At 45.3% G+C, this 14,459-nt stretch overlaps 1 protein-coding gene across 1 annotated transcript; it reads right to left on the bottom strand.

The window, feature by feature from the left end:
- Positions 1-11,398: 11,398 nt before the first annotated feature.
- On the bottom strand, positions 11,399-14,110 carry LOC117056902 (EKC/KEOPS complex subunit LAGE3-like). The gene is made up of 6 exons (XM_033167594.1): positions 14,000-14,110; positions 13,536-13,591; positions 13,385-13,456; positions 13,314-13,316; positions 12,679-12,819; positions 11,399-11,510 (listed from the first exon to the last, which is right to left on the bottom strand). The coding sequence occupies exons 1-6, from the start codon at positions 14,093-14,095 to the stop codon at positions 11,399-11,401; spliced, it is 480 nt and encodes a 159-aa protein (XP_033023485.1). The 5' UTR covers positions 14,096-14,110.
- Between the last annotated feature and the right edge of the window lie 349 nt (positions 14,111-14,459).

Consider the following 14,459-nt stretch of genomic DNA (forward strand, 5'->3'; position numbering starts at 1 on the left):
TAATAGAATTCCAGAATCTTCTTGTTTCTGTCTGAAATGCATGCATGTGCACACCTAAAGATTTGGAGGTCCTGATTCACTAAACTTTTACCTTACATCATGAATACAGTTTTATTCAGTTCAAGACATATTGAGTACAAGGCTTAATGCACAGTTGGAATGAAGCAGACTGAGCTGTTAAGGCTCTGCTAAAAATAATGTGGTTTGTTGGTTTTTTTAAAAAAAGAGATGCTTCAGAAATCAAGTTGTATCTAGCAGTGAGACATCTTATATTTTTCACATGAAAAATCCCCTGTTTGCACACTGTCATGTCTGTCTAAAATTACAAATTTTATTCTTGTACTAAGAAGTGAAACGTGTTTTTTTTAAGGGAAGAAACAGAAGCAATTAGGTAAGTGAAATATGTTTTCCAAGTAACAGATAACTTGCTCTACCCAATAGGTAGTCCTTTTGCAGTTTCCCTCCCTGCTCTATCCAGACATTGCGCTGTTTGTTTGTTTGTTTGTTGAGGAAATTTCACAAGGAGAAGCTGGTCCTTGTGCATGTGTTTCTGATTTGTCAGCTGTGGGCAAATATATACAGAATTCTGATATAAGAGGATGACAGGAAACTCCAAAGGTAACGCCAGCTGCCATGCCTAGAGAAGCACTTACTTTCCTGGGAGTTCACAACATTTACCCGCCAATTACTTTTGTAGGGATTCCGCATCCTAAGCAGTACTTTGTGCACGCACACACTCGTTTCCTTTGCAGCAGCCAGCTGCCTTTCCTTTTTAATGTGGTGTTGCAGTACAGGTTAGTATTAGTCCCCTTTCTGGGGCAAGCCAAGCTTAGAAGATCAGTAGAATCAAGTGGTGCATCTCTGGCTAGACGGTGCCTTCGGAACGTTGGGGGTTATTTCATATTTGACTGCTGCCATTTGTAATTAAATTTCTTCATGACATTGCATTTTTTTCTATGAGGGGGCAGTTTTTGTATGAAAGCAAGTCCAAGCATGCAGTCCTTAATGCATAGTCTAGTGAAAAAACTGCATGATCTGATTCTGCTGATCATGCAGTTTGGCTTTGAGGTATTTGACAAAATGATAGAACATAAGTGCCATATCTAAGTGATATAACTTACGGGGACAAAGTTCATGGATCCTACCAGGGATTTTGTCTTGTGGGCTGTTGGAGTGACTGGTCTATTTCAGGCTTCAGAATAGGCCCGCCAACAGCTATGTCAGAACTCTTGAGCAGGACTGTGAGCTATTTCTGCAGTGGACCGCTCTGCAATGATAGGGCAAATATTGACTTCTACCCAGCATGTAAAAGTGCAAAGGATAGCAGACACAATGCTGTCTTCCTTGGGATTGCACTGGTGTTTAGTAAATGGATGCATGAACAAGGCAGTTCATACTTAAAGAAGGTGAAATCGTGTAAATGTGAAATACGTTTTAAGTGCCATACTTTCAGCAGCCCACTACCAAAATATGTAACTGAGGGACAGAGCTTATCAAACATTAAAAGAAGAAAGATACTTTGGCTGCAGACTCATCACTGATTAAAACATTTACTAATAAATCTGCAAAGGAGAAGCCTGTACCTAGTGCCTTTAGAACATGTGGTAAAGACTTATACGCACAATCAGACTGTTGTAAAACTACCCTCAGGGGGGCGTAAAGCTGAAAAAGGGACTATTCAATCATTGCTGTCCATCTCAGTTGGTTTTTGTATTGCTGTGGTTATTGGTGGCGCCAGGTATCATCTGATTGTGTAAAGATAAATGAATAAAAAGTGAATATATATGTATATCATAGTCAATGAAAGATGATCACCTTGAGAAGTCAACGTTCCAAAAGGAGTGAACCATTGTTGCCATTTGACTAGTCTTTTTTCCGGTGCCAACCTTTGCTCCAAAGCATTTTAAAAACAACTAAAAATTGGTATTGCATTGCAAATGTGGGCATAATGGATTTCCAAGATGTTGAAAATCAGGATTTGGTTTGATCACTGCGATGGAGCAGCAACGGAGGAAACCCCACCAAGAGCTACACTGAGGCCAACAGGAGAAAGAGTGTCCTTTGCTGAGAATTTTGATAGACAGGAACACGATGCTAAAAGTCCCCATGTTGGTTGTAACTGCAGAAGGACAGCTACTGGAAGCATGGATATGTGTGATGTCAGACTTGCCCTTAGTCAATAGGAAAGGAGTGCAGGAAAATTCACCACAAGGTAAGCGTACGTTCTCTCATGAAAACATGAATTGAGACTTCTAATGTTGAAAACTTTAGCCTGGAAAATACTGTGACATCAAGAGATCCTAGTGACACTATATCTCAGGGTGCCAATATCACAGTGTATCAGATATGATCATTGCAACAGTGATCCTCAGAACAGATCCTCAGAACAGCAGCAACCTCTGTGTGTGTGTGTGTGTGTGTGTGTGTTTACTACATAGACGTCTGCGTTTTCAGGACAAAATAAAAAATAAAAAAATTCCTTCCAGTAGCACCTTAGAGACCAACTAAGTTTGTTCTTGGTATGAGCTTTCGTGTGCATGCACACTTCTTCAGATACACTGAAACAGAAGTCACCAGACCCTTATATATAGTGAGAGGGTGGGGAGGGGTATGACTCAGAAGGGTGGTGGGAATGGGGGATTGGGGACTGGGTTTTCAGGGACTGGGTGTGAGCAGGAGGCTTTGAGGACATAGCAACATTTCTTGTAAATATTTTCTGCTGTAAAGCCGTCAAAATTGTCTTGCTGTATTTTTTTTTAAAAAGAAAACATACTATGAAACTTACGAAAAGCTGCTAAGTTACCCCACGTAACATTTTTTTTTAAAATTAATGAACAGCTAGTTTGAGATGTTTGGTGGATCAGGAATGTGTTGTAGGTTTGCAGAGTCTCACTCCCATCAGCACACTTGCGTTCCAATTTTCTTCCTTCATTTCTGGGTTCCGCTAACCAGAATTTGTCATTCAATTTCAAATTGGGCAATCTATTCTTGGAGCTAACCTTCAAACTCTGAGTTTGAAGAACTTTGCAGACCATGATTTTGGCAGTTAACCATAGTTATTTGGGCATGTCAGCAAAGGTAAGGTTAAGGAAAAACTCAGAATGTACATAAGTTTGTTCATGATCCTGGAAACCATGGTGTTAATTAAACCAAAGTGAGAAGATTTGATTTAAATAACTTTTCTGTCTGACTACCAAATAGTTTGGACTTTTCCACTTTGCCCAAATTCTCAACCATTTAGCCTGGTTTGTTCAGACATTTATTGTGATAGTTGAAATCTTCACATAAGGCGCAATGGTGTGTCTGAAAAGTGAGTGCATTCTGGATCTGCAGGAGATCAGTAGGGTTGATCCTACATTTAAATAAACCACCTGGTTGCATCCTAAAGAACATCTTAAAAGAAAATTTACTCCTTCCCGAAGATTGATTATGATGTAACAGACCAAGAAGAGGGGTGTTTAAATACATCTACTATACAGCAGTACGGGATAAGAGAAGAGCTGCACTACAAAAATTGTGCAGGCTGCTGAAATCTTGTGTGTATGGTGCTATATATTTTTTATTTTCCAGAAATATTTTTGTAACAAGGGTGGAAAAAACAAGCCAGTGTGTTTGCATTCCTTTTTTATTATTATTAAATTTTTATTAGAAGATTTTTCAATGATACATACAAAACCTTACATACACTCATTCATACACACATAATCACAATAAAAACACATATAACAATGGCTATACAGATTATACATACCCCCTCCTTAATCTACCCCACCACCACCCTACACCACCCAATGTGATAGACTTCCAACCACGTAAGCTGTAATATTTTTAGGTCTCCGCTGTTTTCCCTCACATATTGTAAACTTTATACATTTCTTATCATTCTATACTTCATTACTATCAAGACTAAATGGTATTACATACATCAACTTCCATTTTCTCCTTATGTTAATCATGGAACTTGCCTTAATCTGATAAAAGTTCTGGCTTTTCAATATAATTTTTTAGATATTCTTTAAATGTCTTCCACTCTTTCTCCATTTTTTCTTTTGAAACCCTTCCAATATTTTCCATTAGTTTAACCGAGTTATAACATTCTATTAGTTTGGCTAGCCATTCCGTTTTGGTTGGTATCAAGGCACTCTTCCAATGTTTCGCTATCAGAAGCCTTGCAACCACAGTTGTGTATAGATACAATACTTTATCGACTTCTTTTAGGCTTTCTGTTATTATTCCCAATAAAAATCCCTCTGGCGTCTTCCTGAATGAATAAACATTTTTTTATAATTTCATTATAGATAAATTCCCAAAATTGCTTAATGTTGGGACAGTCCCACCAGATATGGATCAGAGAGCCTATTGCGGAGTTGCATCGCCAATATACATTACTGCAGGCTTTATTCATTTTGGCAATCCTCTCTGGTGTTAGATACCATCTGTGTTGTATCTTGAGGAAGTTTTCTTTTAGGGTATAACACGGGGAGAACTTTGTCTTTTTGCCAAAACCTCTCCCATTGCTTGAATATAATATTTTTACCAAGGTCTTGCGCCCATCTGATCATTGGTAAAGGTACCCCTGACCATTAGGTCCAGTCGTTTCCGACTCTGGGGTTGTGGCACTCATCTCACTTTACTGGCCGAGGGAGCTGGCATACAGCTTCCGGGTCATGTGGCCAGCTTGACTGACCCGCTTCTGGCGAACCAGAGCAGCGCACGGAAATGCTGTTTACCTTCCCACCGGAGCGGTACCTATTTATCTACTTGCACTTTGATGTGCTTTCGAACTGCTAGGTGGGCAGGAGCTGGCACCGAGCAACGGAAGCTCACCCCATCACGGGGATTCGAACCGCCGACCTTCAGATCAGCAAGCCCTAGGCTCTGTGGTTTAACCCACAGCGCCACCCGCATCCCTTATCTGATCATTGAGGCCTTGACTAATGCATCTTTTGTCACCCATTCTAAAATCAAATTATATAATTTAGATATATTTTTGGAATTATCTTGAATTAAATATCTAACTTAGAAGTGTTTTTGCATTCCTACGCAGGTAAGACTAGCAAAGAGCTGAAAAGAGAGTTTGGTGAGTGGACAAGGCTTCCCATTCATCCCTTTGAAGATGGATATCAGCAGTGGTTACTGGGCAACTTGTACATGGAAATGGGTGGATGTGTATTAATTCGCATGATAAACTTATTATTTGCATTTATTTAAAATATTTGAAATAATAGTTACCTGAGACAATTTCTGCATTACTTCTCTAATTAAGGGCCCTCCGCTGCACAAATATAACAAATACATAGAATGAAACCATCAATGCAAACTAGTAGAATTTTAAAAAATTACAGAAATGTAATGATGGAAGACCCACCTCCCTTCTTTTTCCCAGTCTGGGACATTTAATAACAAAATCAGATTATGAAGGGTAGATGACTGCTTCTCAGCATAGCTGTCAACTTTCCCCTTTTTTGTGGGAAATTCCCTTATTCCAGTGCTGTTTCCCACTGCAAAAAAGGGAAGGTTGACAGCTATGCTTCTCAGTGGCAGATGTCATGAAATGTATCTCATTCAGAGGAGAGGAGTCTTTCTGGCAGAGGGCCACATTCTATCATGGTTGACCTGCTGGGGGCCACACTGCATTTGCCATCCAGGCAAGCTGGAGGTGGTGTTACAGTTCAAGGACATGTTCCAGGCAAGCAAACCTCCTAGAGGGAGAGCAGAAAGCAGGGCCAGAGAGCTGGTAGAGAGACCATTGGAGAAAACTGGATATTCAGCTGATCTTGGCAAAAACCCTGAGGCAAAAGGGATGGTCTTTAGATGACCTATACCAGGTGGTGTTGACAATGTCAAGACAGCCTGGGCTGTTATCCAAGTGCTGCAGGTCTTGACAGGAAAATTCCCAGGGCCAGATCTTCAGTTCACAATTCTCCCAGGTGTTCCTGCTGGTCTGGGAATGTTGCATTAACAGCTCTCAACAGAAGACATTGAGGTGACCGTGAACAATGGAGCCCTGCTTATCTTTAAATTTGTCAAAATCTGTCTTCTCTAACCTGGTCGCCTCCAGATGTTGCTAGACTCTAGCTGCCATCAGCCCCAGCAAACACTGTCATTGGTCGGGGGGGGGGAGTTCGAGCCAGCGGCATAGCCAGCCACTTGGGTCCCCAGGGCAGCATGCGGCGCCCATGGGGCAGGATAGGACAGGGCACGCCGGAATCCTGGTGCCTGAGCCCCATTCTGCTCCAGCGCCCTGCAGTCCTGCATTGCTTTTTCGAGCACCACAGAGCCTGCACAGAATCCACCCACCAGCACCTCCTCAGCTGTAGGGCAACTGAGGGTGAGGCAGCGGGGCAGATGCCAACCTCACGGTAAGTGCAGCCCCCCATGGTGTGGTGCCTAGTGCCCCCTGGTGCCCAACACCTGAAGGGCACCAGGTTGGGGAAATTAGTCCATGTTTCCCTTTTGGTGCTATTGTAAACAAACCCTTGCCGCACCTTGTGATCTGCATGTGAAGTGTGAACTAGGCAACATAGAGTTCTCTTTGGTTTAGGCCAGGGCAGTCCAACTTCCCATGCCTAGTGGGCCACAAGAGTACTTTGACATGGAACTTGTGGACAGCCCAGTGCCTTGTCACACGGGGTGGGGGGAGCAAGGCCAAAATTTCTTGCACTACTTTCCCAAAGCTGCCTAAGCGAGGCGCTGGGCTTTGAGAAGGAGGTGTGAGACTGTGGCATTGTCCTAGAGCCCTTCCGCCTCTTTTCTAAAGCTGGGAAAGCACTAACTAGGCTTTGGGAAGGCGGCAAAATAACTCTCAGACCCTGTCAGAGCCATCATGTTCCTTCCCAAAGCCCAGCACCTCCTGACATGGCTTTGGGAAGGCTGCGGGTGAGCGTCAAAAGTTGCCACAATCCAACAAAAAAGGCTGCGTGCAGGATCCCTCTGGTTATGTAGTGAGCACAAGTTCTGCAATGACAGGAAGTAAGAACTGCTCCCATACCATTAATAATTCTATCAACCTTTTGCATGCTCCCCCCCATCCCCCCATGATAGTCCCTTTTCTTCACTAAGCTAGGTATAAGGCAACTTTCTGTGCTAGACTGGCTACCTAAGATGGCAGATATTTCAAGTAAGGAACCTGAAGAACAGGCACTTGTAGAATTTGAAGAGGTGCTGCCAGTCAGTTTAGAGAATACTGAGTTAAATGAACCAGTGATCTTATGGACCAGTGAAATTATGCATTCATTACACTGACTGGCAGCAGTCAGTGAGCTATGGCAGACGATTTTGTGGGACTAAAGCCAAAGGCATTTCAAGGAGGCCAACTGTGCAAGACTGCAACGTGTAGCAAGCAGCCTACTTCCTCATTTCCTCCATTTCTTCATAATTTAATGTTAATTATGCACTAATTTGTCAAGTTGTAGGGCATATGCTGCTTGTTTAGTCAAGCTTCATGCGCCGGTGGTTGACTGGAAACCTCACTCTCACGGACCATGTTCTGTGAAGCATGATGTCCTCTACATGGACGCCGAGTTGGCCTATGCCTGCATTAGGCCTATCAAAAGTTGAGCCTCTGGAAGGAATAGACATGAGTAACTTAGGCCCATTAATTTCAATGGGTCTACGTTGAGTAGCATAGGTGCCAACTCCTAGGGGCCGTGGGGGCTTCAGTCCCCACAATAAAATATTTGAGGGGGCTGGGCCCCTGCAAACTTGATGGGCATTGTCATTCAAATGGTGTGTGTGCACCGTCATGTGGTGGATTATGTGGGGCAGGGCTTACCTGGGCCCCACAATATTTCATTCAAGTTAGCACCCCTGCTGAGTAGAATTTAGTTGGCTAACAACTCTTAGTCTTTATTTATTACATTTATATTCCACCTTTCCTCCAAGGAGCTTGAGGGGGCATACGTGGATCTACCCATCCTCACAACCACCCTGTGAGGGAGGTTAGGCTGGAGGTGCATCTGGTACCATTCTGTTAGAATGGAGTATGGTGAGTGGCTGAATATTTGAACTTCTTTCACCCTGTACAGAGGCAAAGCAAGGCTATTGCAACCTTCCTTGGCCATCTAGGGCTTCTAAGCAGGGAGAGAAGCTAAGCAAGGTGCACAAATTATTTTTGCCTGATGGTGCATGCTAAGCTGTTAGCTTAGTCAGCCCCCTTCTAAAGGTTGCTACCGAGCATTTGCAGTGATCGTCATCTGCAGTTATCCAGCCTTACAGCCACTAGGGGAGGGACTGTGATCATATATCAGAGCACACATCTCTGCCTCTTCTAGGAAAAGGTCAAGATTTATACGCTGAAGAGCCTACGGAAGCTGGTATAATTTTTGTGCTTTTTTATTTCCATCCCCTTCAACATTGCTAACAAAACAAACTCCTTCCAGCCTTTGCCTGATCTGTGCTTACTTGTGTCAAAAGGTTATAGCTGCCATTTGTATGTATTTGTTCTCCTGCTGTGTGGGCTTTTTTTTAATGCAGTGTGTGTCTGACCTTTTCCAACATCTCTCAGCTACTGTGGTCTCTAGGCAACCACAAAGGACCGAGGGGGGAGGGGGGAGATGGTGGCAAGATGGGTGAGAGGCGATGATCATGAGCTTAGGAAAAGCAGATGAAGATGACCCCACCGTTCCTCCAGGGAGCTTGGCACACTCCTATACCAGGGGGTCAGCAACCTTTTTCAGCCATGGGCCAGTCCACCGTCCCTCAGACCATGTGGTGGGCCAGACTATATTTGCGGGGGGGGGGATGAACGAATTCCTGTGCCCCACAAATAACCCAGAGATGTATTTTAAATAAAAGGACACATTCTACTCATGTAAAAGCACACTGATTCCCAGACTGTCAGCAGGCCGGATTGAGAAGGCGATTGGGCCACATCCAGCCCACAGGCCTTAGGTTAACTACCCCTGCCCTATACAGTGGTACGTTGGTTTTCGAACAGCTTAGTTCATGAACTATTTGGAACCCGAATGCTTCAAAACCGGAAATAAATGTTAAACTCTTTTTGGAACCTGAATGTATTCCGGGGGGGAGGCACTTCCATTTTGAGTGCCACACTTCCATTGCCTGCTCACTTGCCACCCAACCTGGGCTTCCCTTACTCAGCGCTGGCTGCGCCGACCACTGGCAACGCCCGGTATTGGAGGAGGGTGTGGCTGATGTGGCAGTGGCGGTGGTGTCAGAGGGACCCAGCGAGAAGGGGGCTACCACATCAGTAACCCCCTTCTCAGCTTCTGGATTTCGCTACTGCGGCCGGCGCTGAGTTAGGGAAGGTCATGCCAAGCAGGCAAGCAATGTCACTGCCGCACCACACCGCTGGGTCCCTCTGCCGCCACCGTCGCTGCAACATCAGCCACCCCCTCCTCCAGTACCGTGGGTCACCCACGGCTGCCGCTCCGGACCGCAGAGCAATGCCAAGTGGCTCAGCCCCAGAAGTGACTGCCACGGCATCCCCTCACAGGGCATGGGACGGCGTGGGCAGGATGCTGGTGCCGCTGCTGCAGTAAGAGTTCTTCAGTGAGGAGAACACACCCAAGTGGCGGAGGCTGCTTGTGCCAGCCCCGAAGAAGGTGAGGAAGGGGCACTGGGTGGGTGTGTGGAGGGATCCAGAAAAGGGGGGGGGAGAAGCCGACTGGCTCCTCAGAGAGAGAACTTTTTCCTCCCTTTCATTCCCGCCCCCACTTGAACTCTCCCTTCACGCACCCTGCCCACTCATCCCTCCAGTGGCAATGGGTAGATCACTGCTAGTTTTTTATACTGGCTAGTAGATTGCAGCCTGGTCTGTTGCTTTCATTTTGTGGATCAATGGTCTCATTAGATAGTAAAATTCATGTTAAATTGCTGTTTTAGGGATTCTGTTTAATTGTCTGGAATGGATTAATCCACTTTGCGTTACTTTCTATTTGGAACACTTTGGTTTTGGAACAGACTTCCAGAACCAATTAAGTTTGAGAACCAAGGTACCACTGTACAGTCTCCCTCTCCTTAACAGCTACTCTGTGAGGTGGATTAGGCTGAGAGAGAGTGCAGTTGACTCAAAGTCATCCAAAATGCATAGGGCCATCTACTCCTGAATGGACTGGGTTCATCTGAGGTCTTGTTTGACATCACAGACCCTCTTGGGTGCTGACATTGGCAGAGTGGGCCCTCTTGGTAGTTCCTCTCCCCACAGAGGCTTGGGGTGATGGTGGTATGGGAGAGGGCCTTCTCTGTGGTGGCCCTTAAGCTGTGGAACTCCCCACAAAGATGCACCTGGCCTCTTCATTATACAGCTTCTGGAGAATGCTGATGACACACCTCTTTACTCTGGCCTTTTGACACTTGGGGTGTATGTTTTTAGGACCCTGGTTTCTCCACATGGGATGGAGTGGAACCACCTTCCCCTTTACCTTCAGCATCAGAATGCCCTGGGATGACCCTTGAAAAAGGCCCACCCTAGATTCATTGGTTTATGGCAACCACTGCCCAGTGGCCAAAAAACCCCAAAAACCTTTTAAAGGATTGTGGATACAACAACTGGTGTAACATCTGAATCTGAGACCATCCAAGCTTGGACTCTGTTGTGGGCTTGATGAGAGCCAATTTGAATCCTGGCAAGATGGAGGCCCTGTGTGGGGGGGGAGGGGGGTTCCTGACTCCAGATCATTTGCTTGTTTTGGATGGGACCCAGGCCCTTGCAGAGCCAGGCAGAGGCCCGGGCCAGGCAGATAATGTGCCCCCCTTTTTTTACCCTGGGGATCTCCGAAGTCTTATAAATAAGTAAGTATATAAATAATAGTGCATTTTAAAAAATACATAGGGAAAAGGATTATTTTAAGTATTTACATTTAAATAATGGTGAGCGATTGTGAATATGCTGACCGAGGCCCCCTTTGGAATCGGAGGCCCGAGCCAAGTGGCCCATATGACCCCCCCCCTCTTTTTGGGCCTGGGTCTGATCAGTGAGAAGGCTAAAACCTCCCATTATCCCTGACCCTTGGCCATGCATCATGGGGCTGAAGAGAACTGGAGTCCAGCAACACCTAGAGAAACACTGTGATTAAGATTTTGCTTGTGTTTGTGTAACTGATTACTCAATATGGTGAGCCGGCTCAAATATATTTAATCAGTTAACACATGCAGACAATAAAGTAAAGTACAATGGATAATTTATTAGAGCACCAGATTCCATGTACTTTGTCTTATATCAAAGCAGTCCCAGGCTTGTCTGCTTCTCAGCACCCAAAATCTACCAAAGTCCAAGAGTATCCGAGAGCAAAGAGTTCCCCGCTGGCTCCAGAACACAAAGCAACATCTTGGCTCTAAGGATGGCATGTTCAGGGCCTCCTCTGACATCAGTAGCCCAGGGGCAAGTCCAGAGTCCAGCCAAGACTGTTGGGAAGCTTCCTGTTGCAACCATCTATCAAGCCACCGGAGGCCCAAACAGGTCCATAGTTTTCACCACCAAGGAGAGATGCTCCAGGAAGGAGCTGATGGACACATGCAGAATCCGAGCTTCATCTGCTCTCCATCGACTGCAAAAAATAATATATATGTATATATTTTGTGTAGACTGAAACATAAAACATCAACGCTTGCACTACACTTCAGAGTCTTATGAACATGCCACTCCTCCTGTCAATATCCTCATTCTATTCCAGTCCTTGAGCTTCCCTTTGACTCTTGCCAGACACAGGGCACCTGGTCCAATACATTTTGATGACAGAAAATATACTGTTTCCCTTAATTAATTTATTCTTATCATAGCACCACCTGAATGTAAAGGACTCAACAGAGAGGATGGGAGGAATTATTCTTATTATCCTCCTCCTCTATATAGGATCAGCAGCATGTATACCACTTTACAAAAAATATGAGGGGATCTGCATCCCACCAACTTTCATTCACTAGCAGTGGGCACAACCCCCCCCCTTGGGAAAGGGCCCCAGCTCAGTGGGAGAGCAGCCACTTTGCATGCAGATGGTCAGTCCCTGGTAGGTCTGGGAACTATGCCTGTCTGTCCCCCTGAAAAACTGCAGATGGTCCTGTGCTAAATGGATGATAGGCAGATTCCTACGTCCCCAGGAAGTTGTCACATATGAGCCTTACAGGAGGTTTGCAGAAACACACTGATCCAAATGCAGGTCTTGCTCAGCACACCACTTTATTTTACTTGCACCCCACTCTTCCTTCAAGTTATGCTCAAAACAACCCTGCAGGGTAGGTCAGGCCAAGAAGCAGACTCATTCCAAAGGGTTCAGCTCCAAGGGCCTTCTGGCAGTTCCCTCCTGTGAGAAATGAGGTTACAGAGAACCAGGCAGAGAGCCTCCTTGGTGGTGGCACCCGCCCTGTGGAACGTCCTCCCATCAGATGTCAAGAAGATAAATAACTATACAACTTTTAGAAGACATCTAAAAGCAGCCCTGTATAGGGAAGTTTTAAATGTTTTATATTTTTATACCTATTGGAAGCTGCCCAGAGTGGCTGAGGCAACCTGGTCCGATGGGCGGGGAACAAATAATAAAATTGTTGTTGTTGTTTAAACCCTGGTTCAAGTCCAACATGCCATCCATTACGGTGCCACCTTGTCTCTTGTGCAGGAAACCTTCCAGCAGGCTGCACCCAGGACTCAGAGCCCACCACCTGCCCCAAATGCCACCACACCTTGCCTCTTGTAGAAGGGGGTGCCAGGACAATACTCACACATGCAAGATGTCCTCCGTCACGCCCAGTTCCTTGCTGATCCCTTCTTTGCGGGGCTCAGGGTCAGGGGCCAGGGAGCCCAGCGCAATCTCGGCCAATGATGATGATGGGAAAGGGATCCTCAGCTCACAGATGTTGGGGGTAGCGATAAGGAGCATAAAATGTACAAGAATGTTTGTATATTTAGGTTACTGCCTAAACAAACAATGCAAAATTAAGAGGCAGTCCTATATATATAAAAGAAGTAAGTTTTTTGTTCCCTGTGGCAAGGAGTGCTAGGATGGGAAGCATCCATGTAATCCACCTTGTCTTAGACACACACCAGTGACCTTGCTTCATTTAGCTCTTAAGGGGGGAGAGAGAGAGAGAGAGAGAGAGAGAGAGGTTGCATTGGAAGTAAGCAGGGACGCCGCAGGGGCTTGAACCCCGTCCTGGAAACCAGGAGCGCCGACCACCAGCGTCTTTTGCTTTTTTTGGGCCAATGCAACATGGTGAAAAGCAAAATCTGAGAGAACACTCTGAATACAGAATGTTCTCTCAGGAAAAAAGAAAACCCTTAAGAGTTATGAAGTTGCAGACAGAACACAATCAAGGTTTTATTCACCTAGATGTGTTTAAGTCACCGAGTGCCATGTTGGCTGCCATTAATTTGCAGGGCAGAACAGAGAGACTGGTCCCACTCTTCAAAATCTGCCTTTATGCTCACCTTTTTGTTTGTCCCTCTGAAGTGTGACTCCATGGGCCTGGAAGTTCCTTCTGCTGGTCTGTGAAAAGCAATCTGGACTCATTAGTTTGTCCCCGGCCCTTTCCCACCAATTCCAGAGAAATGTTTTTTGAACACAGCTGTCCTTACTGACCTGACTTCTGCAGGAAGAGCTGGCTTCACCTGAGGGTGGTGGGCTCTTGGACAGAACTGTGAAGAGATCAAGCGGGGGGAAATGGAGAGGCCAGCACAAAAGGATTGTACTGAAAAAGATCACTAAAATTGGAGTGTGAAGTTCACTTGCCATTAAATTTCCTGAAGGCTTGCAAAATTTTATTTCTCGTGTCCCTGAGATGCACCTGGAAGAGACTAGGGTCTTCAGCAGCCCTCCCCTCCAGACACAGGAGCAAAAACAGCCGGTTACCTAAAGCAGCGCAGTCAAGACGCAGGTGTCTCTCAATCCTACACTGCAGATGTTCACTTGATGTATCAAGAGCTCTGACACTGCCTCTTACTTGGCAATGGAGCAGATCTGCTTCCGGCACAGGTAGCTCTGTGAGGTCTGTAAAAAAAAGAGCTGCAACAAAACAAGGATGGCTGTCCCACCAAAAGATGTACCTTATTGTGTGGTGGCGGCACAGGAAAGGGCCTCCCCTGCTGTGGTGTCCCGACAAGAGAAGTCCCTCCAGGTAGAAGCACGGAGAGCGACTGCATTAGGCTTTTGAGTTCGCAGCTCTTCTGAAAAAGTGATTGAAGAACCAACATGGCTCAATACAAGCTCTTTGGAATATTTAGTTTGTATATTTGATGTATTATTCCATTTAGAGCCTACCTTTTCTCCAACAGGCTCCGGGTTCTTGAATGGTCCCCCTCACTGTGACCTGAAAGAATCTTTGTACAAAGAGTTGCAGGCAGAACACAACAGAGATTTTCTCCTCAGCCAAGCACAAGATACTCACCTAGTGGACCTTCAGCCAGAAGACACAACTGTATTGCTGCTATAATTACGATAGAGCATTTAGAGATTACTTGTTAGTTATTAGTGCCTATCGCCACCTCTGATAATTCAAAAGTTTTT

The sequence above is a fragment of the Lacerta agilis genome, chromosome 13 (assembly GCF_009819535.1).
Source record: "Lacerta agilis isolate rLacAgi1 chromosome 13, rLacAgi1.pri, whole genome shotgun sequence".
Lineage (NCBI taxonomy): Eukaryota > Metazoa > Chordata > Lepidosauria > Squamata > Lacertidae > Lacerta > Lacerta agilis.

Bases quoted from the DNA above. Each gene is read 5' to 3' on its own strand.
- LOC117056902 (XM_033167594.1), bottom strand. From the start codon at position 14,095: ATGCAGTCGCTCTCCGTGCTTCTACCTGGAGGGACTTCTCTTGTCGGG. The intron at 13,592-13,999 runs GTACATCTTTTG...ATCTCTTCACAG, and splicing joins TGCCGCCACCACACAATAAG to TTCTGTCCAAGAGCCCACCA. The intron at 11,511-12,678 runs GTGAGTATTGTC...TATTTTTTGCAG, and splicing joins ACGGAGGACATCTTGCATGT to TCGATGGAGAGCAGATGAAG.